Raw genomic sequence first — 19,116 nt, 5'->3', positions numbered from 1 at the left:
AAAAAACCATCCATTTATTTATTTATTTATTATTTATTTCAGACAGAATAAAAGAATAAAAAGCAAATGTGAAACGGCATACAAATATATATATATATATATATTTATAAAGTGTCATAAACAATATCTATAAATAAATTAAATCATATGTGTCCGAAAAGGAGCAGGAAGAAGCCAAAGCTTATTATTAATTCCCACCCCTTATTCAACTGCTTGTATTTGTAATTATCTTATACAAATTTAGCAGCTATATGTACATCATATGTACACCAGCCACCATATGTACACCAAATTATTTACATTTGAACACTAATCAAATAGTTACAAAGCCATACAGCCGTACAAAGTCATGCAGGTGCAGCAGGCAGTAAAGAAAGCGAATGGTATGTTAGCATTCATAGCAAGAGGATTTGAGTATAGGAGCAGAGAGGTTCTACTGCAGTTGTACAGGGTCTTGGTGAGACCACACCTGGAGTATTGCGTGCAGTTTTGGTCTCCAAATCTGAGGAAGGACATTATTGCCATAGAGGGAGTGCAGAGAAGGTTCACCAGACTGATTCCTGGGATGTCAGGACTGTCATATGAAGAAAGACTGGATAGACTTGGTTTATACTCTCTAGAATTTAGGAGATTGAAAGGGGATCTTATAGAAACTTACAAAATTCTTAAGGGGTTGGACAGGCTAGATGCAGGAAGATTGTTCCCGATGTTGGGGAAGTCCAGGACAAGGGGTCACAGCTTAAGGATAAGGGGGAAATCCTTTAAAACCGAGATGAGGAGAACTTTTTTCACACAGAGAGTGGTGAATCTCAACTCTCTGCCACAGAGGGTAGTTGAGGCCAGTTCATTGGCTATATTTAAGAGGGAGTTAGATGTGGCCCTTGTGGCCAAGGGGATCAGATGGACACACTGAGTTGGATGATCAATGATCATATTGAATTGCAGGCTCGAGGGGCCGAATGCCTACTCCTGCACCTAATTTCTATGTTTCTATGTTTCATACAAAAAAGAAAAGAAAAAAAAGAAAAAACCCACATATACTATACAGTATCTTAGTCATATTTACAACCCATCACTCTATAATCATTCTTCCCAATTGTTCACTTTTTAAAAAAACTTCCAGAAAATCCAATTGCAACAGCTCTGATTTAAGATGTCGAATTACTTATTCGTCATTGGATTTGATAATATTAGTGCTTTGGAACCACATTCCTAAATTCTGTTTCAACGGAAGATCAAGGCTCTATGCAGCCTGCAATAGTTGAGACGCATGGATGCATTAGAAAGACAAAGCTCAGATACGACACCTACAACAAGGGAAAAAAACATGCATTTTTCATGCAACACTTCGATGCCAGGCATGAATATTTTAAGTGTCTATAAATGTTTCTCAATGGAGGGGGAGGTGGTTCTCAGCCACGCACAATTTTCAGAGCATTTTATGACGAAATTATAATGGTCGAGACCCTTCATCTAGGTGCACCCGTCTCGGCTCTAAACGCCGATAGTCCATTCCTCTCCACGGATGCTTCCTGGCCCGCTGGATTCCTTCAACTGTTTTCCTATTAAAAAAAGTGGAGCAATTCACTCCCTGAAAACTAAGGGTTCGAACTGAAACTTTCAAAATGCACCAAAATGTTTAATTTGGTTCTATCGCTAAGCGTTAGGAAGCAAAGGTCGGTTAATGGAATTAGGGTTAGGATTAGGCAAGATGTAAACAAATATTGTAAACAAAACTCCAGGAATGAATTGATCACTTTTCTTACATTTCAATGGAAAATTGGCAGCTTTGTGGATAAACAGTTACGGATGGCAAATTTCCAAAGATCTTACATAAAAACGATGTTCAACAATCACAAGTATCTTGCTTTCTGACTTCGGTCATCGGAGTGTTTTCAGTTGATGTCAATTGACTTGTGTTTAACCAGCGCACCTCGATGCCATGCTCGAACAAAAGCCCACGTTATGTTCAGGTCAGTCTTATTCACCTCACTGCCAGAATTCAATTTTGTGATTAATGTTTGAACCAAGGATATGATAATGTCTGGATCCGAGTGGTCCTGGTGAATCCAAAATTAAGCAATAGTAAATAGGCTATTGGTGCGTAACGGTCATTTGATAACACAATGTTTTTTGTCATTTTGTTGACAATTGAGGTAGACAGATTGCACAGTAATCAGACAGATTATATTTGTCCTACTTTTTTGAATGAAACATACCTAGGCAATTTTCTTTATTGTTGAGTTAAATGCCAGTGTTTAACTGGAACAGCTTGGCTAGAAGTGCAATTGATTCTGGAACGCAGTTCTTTGAAACCACAGCTAGGATGTTGTCTGGAGGTAGCGTTTGCTCTATCCAAGGCTCTCAGTTGTGTCTTAATTGACTGGAGTGCATCTTCTGTGATTTAGGGATCTCGGAGCCAGAATGGAACATTTATTTGGCACTCATAGCTGAACATGATTATGAATGTGTAAGAAGGAACTGCAGATGCTGGTTCAAATGTGTCAGCCTTCAACAGTCACAGGCTGAACCCTTACATTGTTGAGGATGGAGATGTTCTTCCAACGTTTTATGCAACACTTTTAATTGTCTACAACCATTCATGACTGGATGTAATTGCAGGGTGTTAAACTGACCTGTTGGTTATTAGATCAACTCTCCGAAGACTATGTAAAGCAGGCCTCCCCACCACACACCTACGGACTTTTTATAGGGGGACTGTCGAGAGCACACTGACATACGGCATCACTTCCTGGTTCGGGAGCTGCAAGGCGTACGAACGGCACCAACTGGACAGGATAGTGAAGGCCGCAAGCAGGATTATTGGTGCTCCACTCCCCTTCCTGCTGGACATATACAAGAAGAGATGTATCAACAGAGCCATCTCCATCATCAAAGACCCTTACCACCCATCGCATGACATTTTCTCCATCCTCCCATCTGGGAAGAGGTACAGGAGCATTAGCTGCAAAACCAGCAGGATGCTCCTCAGCTTCTTCCCACAGGCTATAAGACTGTTAAATGGACTTTGCCCCCTGCCAAGTATCGCGCACAAACCCCCACACTGCAGCAGAGCCACTGTTGTGCCGCTGCCGGTCGGAACGGCTGTTGAATGTTTAGTAGAGTGTTAAATTTGTTCATGACATGTATTTTTTAATTTTAATTCCTATTTATTTTTTAATGCAAACTGAATGGACACTGGTTGAGCAACGTTTTTTTTGTTTCCTCTGGGTATGCGAATACTCAGGAAATGACAATAAAGATTTACAATTACAATTACAATCAAAGCTCTCTGCATTGCATGATGTTTTTATTGTTTAGAATTCAAGTAGTTCAGTAGTACAGCATCAATAAACTGGCATTTATTTTTTTGTTTGGTAGTCTGGTACTGCTCCCAACAAAATGTGAAGAAAAGAACTGCAGTTGCTGGTTTACACCAAAGATAGACACAAAGTGATGGAGCAACACCGCATCAGGCAGCATCTCTGGAGAAAAATAACTAAGGTTAAACTCTGGGTTAAAATTAAAGGTAAATAGATGAATGTACCAAGCTTTGAAATAGCCAATGTCTGAAGAAGATGGGGTTGGTCTCTATGGTGCCTGTCTGTGCTTGGCATCCACGACAGTCACGCATCCCTTACTTACAAACTGCTTAGATACTCTCTTAGGCTTTGTCCCTGCAATCCTGAAGATCTTCCGATACTTCATGCTGTACGAGACCCTCTTCAGCCGTCTCTAAATGTCTTTGGGGAACATATATACATTATTTAATATGAATCTATTTCTATTGAATTCTTAATCTCATTAATTTACCATATGTACATCCTTGTTACTCTGCTTTGCTCTGTTTGGTGATATGTCTTAGTACTGCCTAGATCTTTCCTGATCTTCCTCATTGTTTTATTTTGGGACTGCGTGTGAGATACACTGGCAACTACACAATGCTGAGAAACCAAATACTATGTGTTTCTAGTTTCTCAACTCACAATTAGCAGGTGATCAACTGGGCTAGCGATGGATTTCTGGGCACGTTCTGTACTCTGTGTGCTGGCATGAAAGACAATCCACTATGTTATGCTGGCTAGGATTCATTGCAACTTTCAACATTAAATTCCAAGAATGCATTCATAAAATTGCCAAATAGGTTTATCATTTGCAAATGAATTTAAAAAAAGAGTAATGTATCGCAATTGGTAAGATAAATTAGGAAGTCACATATTGTTTGAAAAATGGCATTAACAGAGTACAATAAGTAAAGAGAGAGGGGAAGCACAAAGATATATCCAAAAGCAACAATGCCAATAGGATGGAAACATGCCAAATCAAGCTTCAGCATTTCACTTGAGGGTTTGATTTGAAAAGTGGAGAAGATTGTCCTCTTCCGGTTTGCATTTTTTTTTTAATTTGCGTAATAACGGTACCCTATATCGCTAGAATTTTTCACCACCTAACTCACCGTTCTCCTCTGCTCCAAGCGCATCAAGTTTTGTTCCGATCGGTGAAATATGAGAAAAGTTATGAAGGCAACCACCCCCCTCCCCCCACACCCCTCTTCCCCCACGGGCCCCCCTTCCCCCACGCCCCCCTTCCCCCCACACCCCCCCCTTCCCCCACGCCCCCTTCCCCCAGGCCCCCTGCCCCACATCCCCCTCTTCCCCCACGTCCCCCTCCTCCCCAAGCCTCCACTACTCCCCACGCCCCCTCCTCTCCCCACGCCCTCCTCCCCCACCCCCCCCCTCTCCCACACCCCCCCTCCTCTCTCACACTCCCTCCCCCACACACCCCCCACCCACACACCCCTTCCCCCCCTCCCTCCCTCTACGCTACCCCACACCCCTCCTCCCCTCCCACACATGAAGAGGAAGGGGGGGTGGGGAGTGCTCGGGGATGAGAGGAAATGAGCCGCGCCTGCGCAGTTAAGGGCTATGGGTGAGTTGTGGAATATTGCTTTGCGAGAATAGGTTGCGTTGAGGGAACAGGTGTGTAGTGGAATATTGCGTTGGGGAATAGGTTGCGTTGGGGAGACCAGGCCTCACATGTGACTGGGACCCAACAGGTCCCACTAAGTCTAGTCTTTCCTATAACATGGTTCCCATAACTGTACACAATATTCTAAATGCAGTCTCACCAACATCTTGTACAACTGCAACATGACCACCAAACTTCTATAATCAATACTCTGACTGATGAAGGCCAATGTGTCAAAAGCCTTTTTGACCACCTTATCTACCAGCGACTCGACTTTCAAGGAATCATGCAACTGCGCTCCTAGATCCCTCTGCTCTACAACATGTATTTGTTTAATGTTAACTTAACAGTTTTTACTGTGTGACCACTTAACCAGAAATATTTCAGTAAAATATAGGATGTTAAAAATTGTAATATTATTTCAATGGTATAAAAGCCATTTCGGTACTGTAAACAATGTTATTTGTTATGTTTCCAGATATCGTGATTTTCCTAACTTGAATGACGGATACTCCTGGGTATTGAGTTGTTTAATGCAGAAGCCATCCTGCTGTTTCTGATAAGATTTTTTTAAGTGAATGAAGGCCAGGAAATACACACATGTCATTGGTTTTGACCTTGATATTCAAATAGGATAAAATAGTTTTGGTTATTTATCTGTCAGTAAAAGGTCACCAGATAGAAGAAGATTGAATGATCAGATTTTTCACTCAGGAAAATATTAATACATGCATAATGTTCATTATGAAAGGAGGTGCATAATGGTTACTTTGACCCAGACTGTATATAGTGCCTATAAAATGTTAAAGTTCAGAACCTATCCACAAGCCAAATGCTGGCATTTTATGCTCCACATTCGTGTATGTGTCATTGATTGGAAAATTATCTTTGTGTCTTTTGAAAAAGGAATGTCTTGACCTCAAATAAAAGACCTAGTCAGTCCAACTATAATGCCATATATTTAGTTCATACCATTCAATCATATTTTCATGCATTTCTCAGAAAGCAAGATCTAACAGGATTCAGAGGCATGTGCTTAGATAAGAAGCTTAGCAAAAGATTTGTTTTCATTTCAAACATCAGAAACAGGCTTAAATCGTTCCATATCTATATAATGATTGTATATATAAAACGACCACTGTTTGTAAATTCCACTTTATTTTATTATCCAATTTCAATTGGGCATAGTTAAGTTACTAAACTGCAAACAACGCTTTGGACCTTCACTGAAGAGACACGAGTTTGAATCCCACCGGGGCATTTTGGGTATTTACATGAAAGTCTCAACAATGGTAAGCATGGAACTATTGAATTATCATAAAAACTTAAGTGATCCTTATGGGAAGGAAAAAAACCATCCTTGGTCTGTCTGACAAGAAAAAACATCCTGGCCTTGATACATCTCAATAACCCTCAATGCCGTTTTCCCTTAATGGCTACCTCAGCTAAGGAGAGATTAGGGATGGTCAGTAAATATCTATTATTCACATGCTCCAAACAGTTTTAAAATAAAAGGCTGTTACTTTAGTTTATGCTTCTGTTTAAATTTGGTTACTACTCTTTCTCTATATGGTCTGTGATTCATAGCTATTCAACACAAAAACAGGCCCTTTGGACCAACTCATCCATGCCAAATTGCATAACCGAGTTAGTTCCATTTGCTTGCGTATGGCCCACCTCCCTTCAAAGCTGTCCTAACCACATGCCTGTCCAAATGTCACAAAGTCATACACATGGGAACAGCCCATTGAGTCCACCATGTCTGTGCCACTTATATACCTATCTATATTATCCCATTTTCCAGCATCCAGCCTACAGTCTTCTATAACATGGCATGTGCATGTAGACTTCTTGAATGTAATGAGAGTCTTTGCCCACTGTTTTGAGTTGAGTCAAACCTGGCCCACTGGTTGTAGACACCTCTGCTGAGGAGCAAAGTTTCTCACTATCCACCCTATTTTAATGTAGTTCATAATTTTGAACACCTCAAACAAATTTTTGGTCGGCCTTACGTATTCTATGGAAAATGAGCTCAGCCTATCGGGTTTCTCTCATTGCCGTTAAACCTTCAGGGTAAGAATGGATTTTGCCAGGCAGATGAGAATATTGGTAGAGGGGAACTGGGTGCATCTTTGTTTCTTTTTACAGGGCAATAACAAGTACTGCCTTTTTTTATAGTAAGAACAATCTTTGCCAATTACCTCTCCATGCAGAGTCTCAGCTTCAATAATCCTTTCATCTCACTGATGCTGCTCGACCCACTAAGTTTCTCAAGCGGTTTGTTTTTTGCTCCATGCTGGTGAATCTCCTCTGCACCTTTTCTGGTACAATCCTGTCCTTTCTAGTATGTGACAACAAAGCCACACCCGATACTTTCACTTGCACCTCCTCCAACCTTATCTGTATGTGCTGTTCCAGATGTACATCGGCGAGATCAAGCGCAGGCTCGGCGATCGATTTTTGCTGAACACATCCGCTCAGTCCGCCTTAACCTACTTGATCTCCCGGTTGCTCAGCACTTTAACTCCCCCTCCCATTCCCAATCTGACCTTTCTGTTCTGGGCCTCCTCCATTGTCAGAGTGAGGCCTAATGCAAATTGGAGGAACAGCACCTCATATTTTGCTTGGGTAACTTACTATGAACATTGACTTCTCTAACATTAAATAGCCCTTGCTTTCCCTCTCTCTCCATCCCCTCCCACTTTCCAGCTCTCCCACTGAAAGAGCTAATAGTCAAATCTAATAGTCAAATGTAAAATGGAGTCGTTCTTCTACAAAAGCATGGACTAGTAGAACAAAAGAATGGCTCGGTGCCAAGTCTGAATGACTTTGCAAATTATATGGAACACAATATGGAGGGCAGGTTGTCTTTTTAATAAAGAAATTAAGATGGAATCCTGCAGTAATAACATGTGCTTCATTCAAGGCCATAAAGAAGCCAAGATTGAAAAAATAGCTGACGCTCCAGAGATAAGTAATAACTTGTTATTGGATGAGCTTGATTTGGACCCATTTTTCCAATATTCTGAAAGGCTGCAGCATCTTTCAGTCATGCCATATTCAGACTTGGTAGGAGTGTTTTACTGATCAGAAAAATGTATAATTGTGCTAACTTTCTTTTGTTGTGTGAGTGGAGCCCGAGAAGCAATGAGCAACGTTTGTGCTCATTGTAGATCTTTACCACTCCCGCCATTGCGGCCGCCAGCGCAGGCCTCCTTGCGTCACCTCACCTGGATGCTGCGACCTTGGGCCTGGAGGAAGAGCCCGGCCTCACACAGGGCTATGGGCAGCAGGATTGATTTTTCAGAGTGTTTCACCTGACTCTTGGTCCGAAAATCACCTTCCAGGAACCGGAGATGACGGAAATCTGCGGGCCGGATGATTGCGGGGAAATAAATACGCCCGCGGGCCAGAATATTTCGGGTTACGGACCGCATTCAGGTCGTGAGTTGCCGACCCATGATATAGACAATACATAGACAATACATATAGACAATAGGTTCAGGAGTAGGCCATTCAGCCCTTTAAGCCAGCACCTCCATTCAATGTGATCATGGCTGATTTCCACAATCAGAACCCCGTCCCTGCCTTCTCCCCAGACCCCTTGATTCCGCTTGCCCTAAGAGCTCTATCTAACTCTCTTTTGAATGCATCCAGTGAATCGGCCTCCACTGCCTTCTGGGGCAGAGAATTCCACAAATTCACAAAAAAGTTTTTCCTCATCTCAGTTCTAAATTACTGCATTCTATATCTGTCCCACCCACTCCCCCGACATCCCCTGAAGAATGGTCTCGACCCGAAACGTCACTCATTCCTTCGCTCCAGAGATGTTGCCTGTCCCGCTGAGTTACTTCAGCATTTTGTGTCTACCTCAGCTATGGCCTAACTGATGACTTATATAAACCATTTTGCTCTTGTATTCTTTGCCCATTTTAATTCTTTGCCTGTTTTATGCTTATCTAACTGTGCTGCTTCTTTCAGGGATCCTTAGATAAATACACAAAGGTTCCTCTGTTCAGTACTTCCAAGGGTGTATATCAACTGTATATCCTAGCATATGGAATTTCTCTGCCCATTTTCTAATATTACTATCATTCTGTGTTCCTTAAGTAAATTAATGCATTTATTTTGTTATATTTCTCCCCTTCCTCCATTCAAACATCCGTTCTAATTCGGCCTTCTCTGCTCTTATTCGTTTTCCAATCTTTTAATCCCATTTGTTAAGGAGATACACTGACTATGGTATGTAGTGATCAGCTCACGTTTGAGGGTTTTCTTAAATCTTTGCTGATATTTGTGAACTCACAAGAAACTGCATATGCTGGAATATTGACCAACAAAGTTCTGTAGCAACACTGGAGGGGATGGACAGACAACGTTTTGAATCAAGTCCTTAATTCAGACTGAAGAAGGATCCCGCAATTTCTCCCAACACTTTCTGAATCATGCTCTGAGATGCCATTCCAGACCAGCAAGTGACATGGGCATTTCTTTATCAAACATCAGTCTCTTTAAACTACACAAACCTGATTTATATTAATACTTAATGCTCTGATATTGGAATCATTTTATGGCAACGAGCCGTCAAAAAACAACCCATTGATATAAAAAATGCAGCTTTGATATTTGGAGGGAGCCTTTTGATATTTGGAGGGAGCCAATTTCCACAGAAGACATTTCTAGTGACCACGGTTATTTAAACAATCTGGCATATTTACAGTGTCTTTGGAGTTCCCTTTTAGGTTGTTGCAGGATAGAAATTTGCTGGCTCAAATTGCTCCTGATGGTAGAAAGTTACTGGCCCAGATACGCCATTCCCAAAAATGACAATGCTCGTGACGACCATTTAACAACCATGAGATTTGCTCAGCAGAAACAGCGCCAGTGTGCAGGTCTGGGGGCAGGTTGCGGCTCTTGGCAGGACGCGGCATTCCAGCACACAGCCTGGTTGTAAACAAGGTCGCCCGTCCGTCCCCGGGCACAGGGGGAGGGGCGGCTGTCCGGCCGGCCGGATCCAGGCTCTTCCACCAGACTCGCTCACCCTTGACGAATGTGCACTCAAATGCCTTTGAGAAGACGCAGGGCGGCTCCGCCGAGCTCGGGCAGACCAGAGGACGCACTCCGCTATATTTAAAGGATCGAGGCTGAGGTAATCCGGATAATGTTAGGGTTGTGTATGTCGTAGCTGGAATTAAAGACAGCGCGTCCCAATGCGGGCACCGGTGATGACAGCTGCTATTTCTGACGGCGACCCGCACTGGCTGCTATAAAAAGGCCGAGATGCGCTTCTACAGCAGCGTCCTGACACACTACCCTGAGGCCGCCTTTAAGGTCTCCATCCAAGCAGCGGACACAGCGCCAGTGGAGAAGGTGAGCGCCGCGGTGACAGGCGAGGCCTCCTGCTCCCCCGACACCATGCCCGCATTCTCCAGTTGCGACCTGCTACCCCAGGCCCCGGGCTCGGGCCCGGCCGTGCACCTCTACACCTCGACCGCCAGGATCCCTCTGCGGCCGCTGGAGAGGGGCGTGCCCGTGCAGGCACTGAACGACAGGGCTTTCGCCACATCCGAGCGGACTGGTCGAGGCCGGGGCTTCGGGCTGGAGGAAGAAGAAGAAGAAGGAGACGAAGGAGAAGTCGGTGTCGGTGTCGGGTCGCCGGTGGAGGTTTGGGGCCGCGGCCAGGAGAGAGTCTCCGGAGAGGCAGAGGACGAGATGGCGCGGCTGGGCAACGGGCCTGCGCTGGTGAACAGCCGAGCCCTCGATTGCAGCCGAGCCGAGAGCCATGAGCGAGGCCCGGCTTCGCAGGCAGGGGAAGTGGAGCTGGCCACTGGGTACAGAACGGTGGACCTGGTGGTGGAGAACAGGTCGGAGAAACACGCCCGGATCGCGCGCTACTGGGCCGAGGTGGAAAAGCAAAACACTTACTTGAGGGAGAAGCAGAAGTACAGGTTTCACAGCATCCCCGACGGCAACTGCCTGTACCGGGCGGTCAGCAAGGCCGTCTATGGTGATCAGACCATGCACAAGGAGCTGAGGGAACAAACTGTGTACCACATTGCGGATCACCTGGACGAGTTTAACCCCATCATCGAAGGTGATGTTGGAGAATTTCTGATCAACGCAGCTCAGGACGGGGCATGGGCTGGTTACCCGGAGTTACTGGCTATGAGTCAGATGCTGAAGGTTAATATCTACCTAACCACTGGAGGTAGCGTGGAAAGCCCAACCGTGTCCACTATGGTACATTGCCTAGGTCCCGAAGACCAGTCCAAACCCAACATATGGCTGAGTTGGCTGAGCAATGGGCACTACGACGCAGTTTTTGATCAGTCGCTTCCCAACCCAGAGTACGAAACGTGGTGTGCACAGACACACGTTCAGAGGAAAAGAGACGAAGAACTGGCCAAAGCCATGGCAGCTTCTCTTTCAAAAATGTACATTGAACAAAACGGTTGCTTTTGAGTCCTTCCGCGTTATAGAGTTTGTCAGGACTTGAGGTTCCCTGATAGGCTAGTGAACCTAAATGAGTAAGACTGGCACTCTGAATTGTAGATATTGTTGATACAGTTTTGATTTATTCTTTTATTTTAAATTCTTACACATTCTGATCAGGCTAATGGCACTTTAAATGGATCTTAAAATCTATTATATAAATAACGCCTTAATTCAATGTGTGAATTCATGAATGTTTAACCAAATGGTCGAGCTTAGACTGATGAAGGTTTTGGGACACCTGAGTTTTAATCGGGTTTATTGGAGTTAAGAGACCACAGAATTGAATGGGAAAATGTCTCATTGATATTTTTGTAATATTTTACATTTCTGGTGTTTGGAAAATGACTTGTTTAGTCTCTGCTTTTAAGAGGTTTTATTTCTTTTGGAGAACACTTTAGAAAGATTTGTTTATGTTGCATTTTATGCAATCATTGTTTTATTGGTGTATTACCTCTTTTAAGTTTATGTATTCTGGCAGGTGGCTGGTTGCTATTAAATTGCTGCCTTGATTTTATAATTTGAGGTTTCAGATCTTCACAAACTTACTTCACAGTTGTTGATTTTTGTTGTCTTCTGTTATCTGACCTCTCACTTCTGATTTTTATGTTGTCCAAGATACATTTAACTTCTAACTTCCTGAGATGGTTTGCAGGGCCAAGCCTGTAACCAGTTTGCAACTGTTGTATTTGTATTGATTATACATTTATTAATCAACATGGAATGAATAAAACTCATAACATTTCTCATAAGTAGTTGCTTGAGTTTAAATATTTGATGTGTTACTGAAGGGTCTTCTAAGTATCCATTCAGTTTGATGTAGGTCCATAAACTTGTGACATAAACTGTGAATTACAAATTAGGTAGAAGCTTCCATTTAAGCAATGAAATGACAAATAGTTTGGTTTTAAATAATTAGAATTTAATGAACCAAAGCAATAAGGTATGTTTGAACATGTCTTATGTTCTGCTTTGGATAATTGTTTGATAGAATTTGAGCAGGACACAAAAAATAATTTAGATAAAGTTTCCCATTAATTTATTATGTGGATATGAATTTAACATTGAGAGATAACTAGATTCCTCATGTCATTTAGTCATACTGCATGGAAACTGCCTCTTCAGCCCAACACCCATGCCAACCAAAGTGCCCCATTTACACTCGTCCCACCTGCCTGCGTGTGGCCCCTATCCCTCTAAACCTTTCCTATCCATGTACCTGTCCAACTGTCTTTTAAATATTACAGTACCTGCCAGAACTAGCTCCTCTGGCAGTTTGTTTCAAATACCCACCACTCTGTTGTGAAAAAGCTGCCCCTCGTATTCATATTAAATCTTTCCCCTCTCACCTTAAACCTATGTTCTTGATTTACCAACTCCAGGTAAAAGATTCAGTGCATTCACATTATCTATTCCCCTCGTAATCTTATGCACCTCTATAAGATCACCCCTCGTCCTTCCTTCTTCCCCTCCTGCCTCTTTCTCCTCCCTGCTCCACTCTTCCCCTTCTCCACTCTTCCCCTGCTCCCCTCACATCCCCTTCTCCAACGCACTTTCCCCGACGCCCCCCATTTGTGGACCCAGCCTGCGACCAGCGATCCCCCGCACACTATCCCACACACACTAGGGACGATTAGGAGTGAGGGAGGTAACCCTAACCCTAGCTCTAGGTTGATAGGCTAGGTATTTATAAATTGTCCCTAGCGTGGGATAGTGCGTGGGGGTCAGTGCGGACTCGGTGGGCCGAAGGGCACTGTATCTCTGAGCTAAATGTGACACAGGGGCCCCAGGGGTTGGACTCGAACCCCCAATATTCTACATAGGAACTATACTGCTGGTCACGAGTTGTCCCAGAGGCAGATCTCTCCAAACCCCCAGAGGCAGCTGGTTTTTCAACTGGGTACAGGCAATGTTGTCAATGTACTAGTGTCACCCACCTGCTCTGGCCACTGAGTCTAAATACCCACTTTTGAAGCAAGGGGGGGGGGGGGGGGGGGGGGGGGGGTCAGGAGGTGTTGGGGGGGGGGGGGGGGGGGGGGGTGTTGTTCCCATAGTCAATGTTACTAAAACAGATGATGTGGAGTAGACTTTGTGCAGTACTATTAGTGGGATCTAGCTGTCACAGGCTGGGTCCACAAATGGGGAGCGTCGGGGAAAGTTGGAGGGGCGGTGTGGGAAAGTGGGAGAAGAGAAGGGGATGTGAGGGGGAGTGGAGAAGAGTGGAGCGGGGAAGGGGGGGGAGAGGAGAAGGAGGGATGGGGGTGGGAGAGGGGAGTCCAGTCTACACTCATTGAATCCATTCCTGTGAAAAGTTAAAGACGGTGATTTGGATCTGGAAGCGGACCAATACAAAATAAAACTGAACGATTCAGACATCTTTTAATTTGCTCAATTGATTTTATTGTATTTTTAATATATTAATGTTTAAAATCCATGCATTTTACAGCCCATCTGTAGTCCCCAACCCTAACCGGGCGTCACCTGCAGGACACCATACGTCAGCGTGTGACCGGGCGCACGACATGATGAGACACCCAAATGTCGCCCCTGGATTTTGAACATTATCAAATCCTTGGGCGACTGGGAGACACCGCGCGTCACTACATGTGTCACGACCCGACCACGACGCGAAAACCTCTCGGGCTGTTGCCGAATATGACGCCCAAGTAGGACAGGCCCTTAAATCCCCCACCCCACGAGAAGGGGAGAGAAACTGCAAAGCCATCTGCCCGCGTTTGGTCCATATCCCTCCAAACCTGTCCTGTCCATGTCTCTGCCTCTGTCTCCATCTCTGTCTATCTCTGTCTCTGCCTCTGCCTCTGCTCTTTCAGTCTCTCGCTTACCAGTCCTCCCCCACCTTTTCATCAGAAACCCACCCTGAAATTTGGGCATTGCAGTTCCCCCTAATGCTCCAGTGTAATGCCAAGTAATAGCCATGTTGCTGAAAGGGTTGTTGTGATACAGCATGGTGTTCCTGGAGTCCCACACCAGAAGAGCTACCCAGCATCTGCACTCTCCTTGACCTCGTCCTTACCATACTAGCAAGTTCGGCTGAGCGAGGCTTCAGCGTGCTGAAGCAGCTGAAGACCACCATCAGAAGTACCCTCCAGGACGACCAGGTGACGCACCAGCTCCTCGTCATGCTGCATGCCAGTAACATCAAGGACTTTGATCCCCGTCCAGCCATCAGCTTGTGGCATGCAGGCGGCATGAGGGCAAGGAGGCCTGACACGGGAGAAGACCCAGCTGCAGCATCTGCCTCGGGACCTCACCCTGACAGTGACAAGTCTGATGAGGAGGATGGTCTGCTCGAGAGCGACTCAGATGACAATTAAAGTGACTTTTAGATGTATTAGAACAGCTCTGTCTTTACTTTGCTTTTCAGGAGACCAAGTTCCATGATTAACTCAATACTTCTATGGTGGGCACAGAGTAAAAGAGGTTATGTAAAAAAGCATGGTATCTTCAAGTAGTAAAATAATACAGTTAAAAAGAAAATTTTTTCATTCTCTTTATTTCTTTTAAATTACTGCATATCATTGTGTTGTATATATCATGTCTTCTTTATCAACTTATTGGTGACTGAATATGATAGTTTGTGACCCATTATTTCATGAAGCAGAAATAATATGTGAATGCATCATTGAGCATAATTCCGACTGGTTTAAAATGGAAAGAAAACTACACACTTCGTCTGAGCACATTATCGCACGTGGCATGCAAGCAGTCTTAAATAACTGCCATTCGGTAACCTAAAAAGCTGCCTAAGTTGCCCAGCTGGCAACAGCAAAAAAAAAAGTTACATGAGGGCCCTGGGTTGTAAATTAAATTCTGATGACCACAAAATAGAATTAATATTTTGAGAATTAGAAATAGAATGTAATATACAAATTATTTTGTGGGGAATCCAGCTAACCAGAAAGCATTTGTTGATGAGCACATAATTTTTGTTAAGGGGAAGGATTAGTCATGCTGGGTTTGTTTTCTTTTGAAAAAGGTGCTTGGTCGTATACAAAATCTGAATCATCTCAGTAGAATTTAACAATTGAGTATATAATTATAAGCTATGACAGTATTGGGGAGAAGGTCCAAAGAAATCTCAATCAGGTGATGGTAAATGTTTGAATAGTAGAGGCACTCGCGTTTAAAAGATACAGATTAAGTGGGACCCGTTGGATCCCTTTGTCACACGGGAGGACACAATATTCCACCACTATGCCATAGCCCCCAACTGCGCATGACCGGCTGACGGTCCCACACTAACGACAGAAGTTATCTTAAAGTTAATAACTTTGCATTTAATATTTCCATTACCTCGCCATCTCTCTTCCTACTTGTATCCTCCTCCATTCCCCCTCATCCCTCAGCACTCTGTCCCCCTCCTCTTGATCCTCCCTCTTTCATCTGGGACACAGGGCGAGGGAGGGAGAGAGGGAGGGATGGAGAGGAAGGCGAGAGGGAGAGGGAGGGAGGGAAAGGGGGAAAAGAGGGAGAGAGGAGGGAAGGAGAGGAGGGGAGAGGTAGACGGGGAGGGAGTGAGAGGCAGAGAGGGATGGAAAGAAAAGGAGAGGGAGAGTGAGGGGTATATCAGTTTTACAATGAATAGGAAGGGAGAGGGGTAGAGTGGAGGGTATGGAGGGAGGGAGGGGAGAGAGAGTGGGAGGGAGTGGTAGAGAGAGATGGAGGGAGGGCTCGTCCTTGGTTCCATCCCAGGCTGTGGCTTCTTTCTCCGCCCCGGTCACGGCCCCATCCCAAGCCCCGGGCTCGGCCCTCATTTCAGCTCCAACCCCGGGCTCGTCCTTGGCTCCAGCCTGAGCCCAGTCCCCGGGCTAGGCCCATGGCACCACCCTCCCCACCCGGTCGCTCCTTCACTGCGGCACTGGTGGCAGCCTCCAGCTGACTGACAGCAGAGCGGCCAATCAGAGCAGCCATGGTGCAGGAAGAAGCGTCGCCATCCCGGCGACGCCCCTTCCTGACTGACAGGAGAGGAGACCAATCTGCGTGGCGGCAAGTGACAGGAAAGGAGATCAATCTGCGCATGCGAGTTTTTTAGAATTTTCAAACCTTAATAACTTGTACAATATACCATCGATCGGAGGATTTTTCCCATCGATGAAAAATAAAAGAGTTATTAGTGTTTAAAAAATGTTGAGATTCTCCTGAAGGCACGCCCTGGAAAATAAACCCCGGAAATGTTGAGTGCCTCAGTCAATCTCTGCAAGATGGGGGAGCGAGAGTGTTACGTCTCTTAGTCTGAGCTGTGAATAACACTGAACACATGTCTACTAAACTGTGAGTGGTTTTACTGACCTGTCAGTGCCCTTAATGTGGTTTGAAAATATAGTTTGGAAATGCTAAAGTTGCGTTGCCTTTGGTTTGGAAATACTAAAGCTGCGTTGCCTTTGGTTTGGAAATGCTAAAGCTGTGTTGCCTTTGGTTTGGAAATGCTAAAGCTGTGTTGCCTAATTAAAGTTGCCATGCATAATTAACGTTGCCTTTAAAGTTGCCCCCAATTAAAGTTGCCTTGCCCAATTAAAGTTGCCTTGCCCAATTACAGTTGCCTTGCCCAATTACAGTTGCCTTGCCCAATTACAGTTGCCTTGCCCAATTACAGTTGCCTTGCCCAATTACAGTTGCCTTGCCCAATTACAGTTGCCTTGCCCAATTACAGTTGCCTTGCCCAATTACAGTTGCCTTGCCTTCAATATAATTAAAAGTGTAATCTTGACCACTTCCTGTTTGCGCTTTATATTGATTTTAGACAAAACGCTACCACGTACGGCTGTGCTTTTTGGCCATCTTACTCAGAATACCCCTCCGCTCATCAGGTGCAGAGGATTTTTCCCATCGATTAAAAATAAAGAGTTATTGGTGTTTAAAAAATGTTGAGATTCTCTCTCTTGTCAATCACACCATTAAGGCCACGCCCCTTCCTGGTGGGAAGGGGGAGGGACTATAAAACCCAGAAATGTGGGCATGGCTCACACGATGCAAGATGGAGGAGGGAGAGGTCACGACTTGCTGTCTTTAGTGGCCTTGTACCCTGCTTGAAATGGTATGAAACTGCACTTGAATTTGGTGGCCTTGCACCCTGCTTGAAATGGAATAGCCGTGAGTCAACTGTCAGCCCACCAACCGTGAGTGAGTGAGCTGCCAGCACAACAGGCTTGAGTGACTGAGCCGCCAGCCCAAGAATCCATTTGACCCACAATATGCATACTAGCCCTCTGGAAACCAGTCCCTTCAGTCCACAGCACCCATACTAGTGCTCCAGAAAGTGTACCCCCCCTCCCCCCACCACTGGCCACCAATATTGGAATTGGTGGAGAGGTGGAATATTGTGTTGGGGGCCAAGATTCAAGATTCAGCCCTCCCATGTGTCCAACGGCTCTCACTTAGTCTAGTAAAGTTATAAAATTTAATTGGATTTTATTTTAATTTGTCTGCTGATATTTTTATACCTTTTCTTTGCTTTTCTTTCCCCTTAATTTCCCTCCCTCACTTCCTATGTTCTTAAGCTCTCCATTTCCTATGCTTTATTTTTTCTTTTATCTTACCTTCTGTATACTTTGTCATCCATGGAGCCCATGCTTTAGCAGTCCAACATTTCCTTTTGGGGAACTGTTTACCTTCAATCTGTTTGAATGAGAGAATAATACAATTTTCCACTATTTCATAAACTGAGACAGCAGGTTCTCAGTCCCGTTCCATCATTATCCAGGCTGTTGTTCCAGTGTAGAGGTGAAAAAAGTGCTGACTGTCACATAGGATCTAAAATTGAGGTCCTGTCTGCAATATTGAGTAGATGGAAACATTCCATGATGCTGTTTTGAAGAGCAGGTCCCGGCCAATACTTATCTCTCTATCAATATGAACTAAAATAGATTGCCTGGTCATTATTACATCACTGTTAGGAGGAACATCTGTACAAATCAGCGTCCACTTTTACTGTATTACAACAGTGAGTGCACTTCAAAAATAGTTCATTGATTGTGAAGTGCTTTAGGATGCTGTGGTGTGATGAATTGTGCTATATATAGTGATCTTCCTTGAGTTTAACAAGGGTTTGGTCAAATGTGTAAAGGAATATATAGATTAAAAAGGGGTAGAAAAGACTTTGGGCACATATTTATAAAGTATATTTCGCAATCCATTACATTTTTGGTGACGCTGCTTAGTATATAGGGCTAGGCTCTTGTTGTTTATTGTTTTACGTTTTTTCCTGCCACTACTTCATTTATAAAAAGGATTTAATCTCTTTTTTCATTTTGAAGGACAAAGAAGAATTATGGGTGAAACAGTCCCTGAGCAGATTACGCAAGTGTTGAATGAGATACGCCTGGTATAATCTCACAACAGTATAAACAGACTCAGTCTGGTGCCTCAAAGCCTTTGAGGAGTAGTTCTTGTGATAGCTGTGTTCTACAAAAGAAGACATCAGTAAAGTGAGCTGCAACTTGACCCAGAACAACTCAATAGTGGGTATCAAATGGCCAGTTGCTACAAAGGTCACAACAGCTAGGAGTGTCTCAATTACGAGTTTATTTACTAATATTAAACAATTAGCTGCACACAGCTGGTTGAACAGAGCACTGCTGCAATTTTTTTTTTAAGCAAGCCGTTTTATTGAGGTCCTTATGAATAAATAGTGTTGCA

General features: G+C 44.1%; 1 protein-coding gene across 1 annotated transcript; it reads left to right on the top strand.

Annotated features, from left to right (window-relative positions):
• The first annotated feature begins 9,868 nt into the window (after positions 1-9,868).
• LOC129707411 (OTU domain-containing protein 1) lies at positions 9,869-12,212 on the top strand. The gene has a single exon (XM_055652423.1). It carries the CDS (start codon positions 10,249-10,251, stop codon positions 11,428-11,430), a length of 1,182 nt encoding a protein of 393 aa, XP_055508398.1. The 5' UTR covers positions 9,869-10,248; the 3' UTR covers positions 11,431-12,212.
• Positions 12,213-19,116: the final 6,904 nt, after the last annotated feature.

This window comes from Leucoraja erinacea, chromosome 2 (assembly GCF_028641065.1).
Source record: "Leucoraja erinacea ecotype New England chromosome 2, Leri_hhj_1, whole genome shotgun sequence".
Lineage (NCBI taxonomy): Eukaryota > Metazoa > Chordata > Chondrichthyes > Rajiformes > Rajidae > Leucoraja > Leucoraja erinaceus.
The sequence above is the reverse complement of the archived record's forward strand: the minus strand, read 5'-3'. Positions and strand labels throughout refer to the sequence as shown.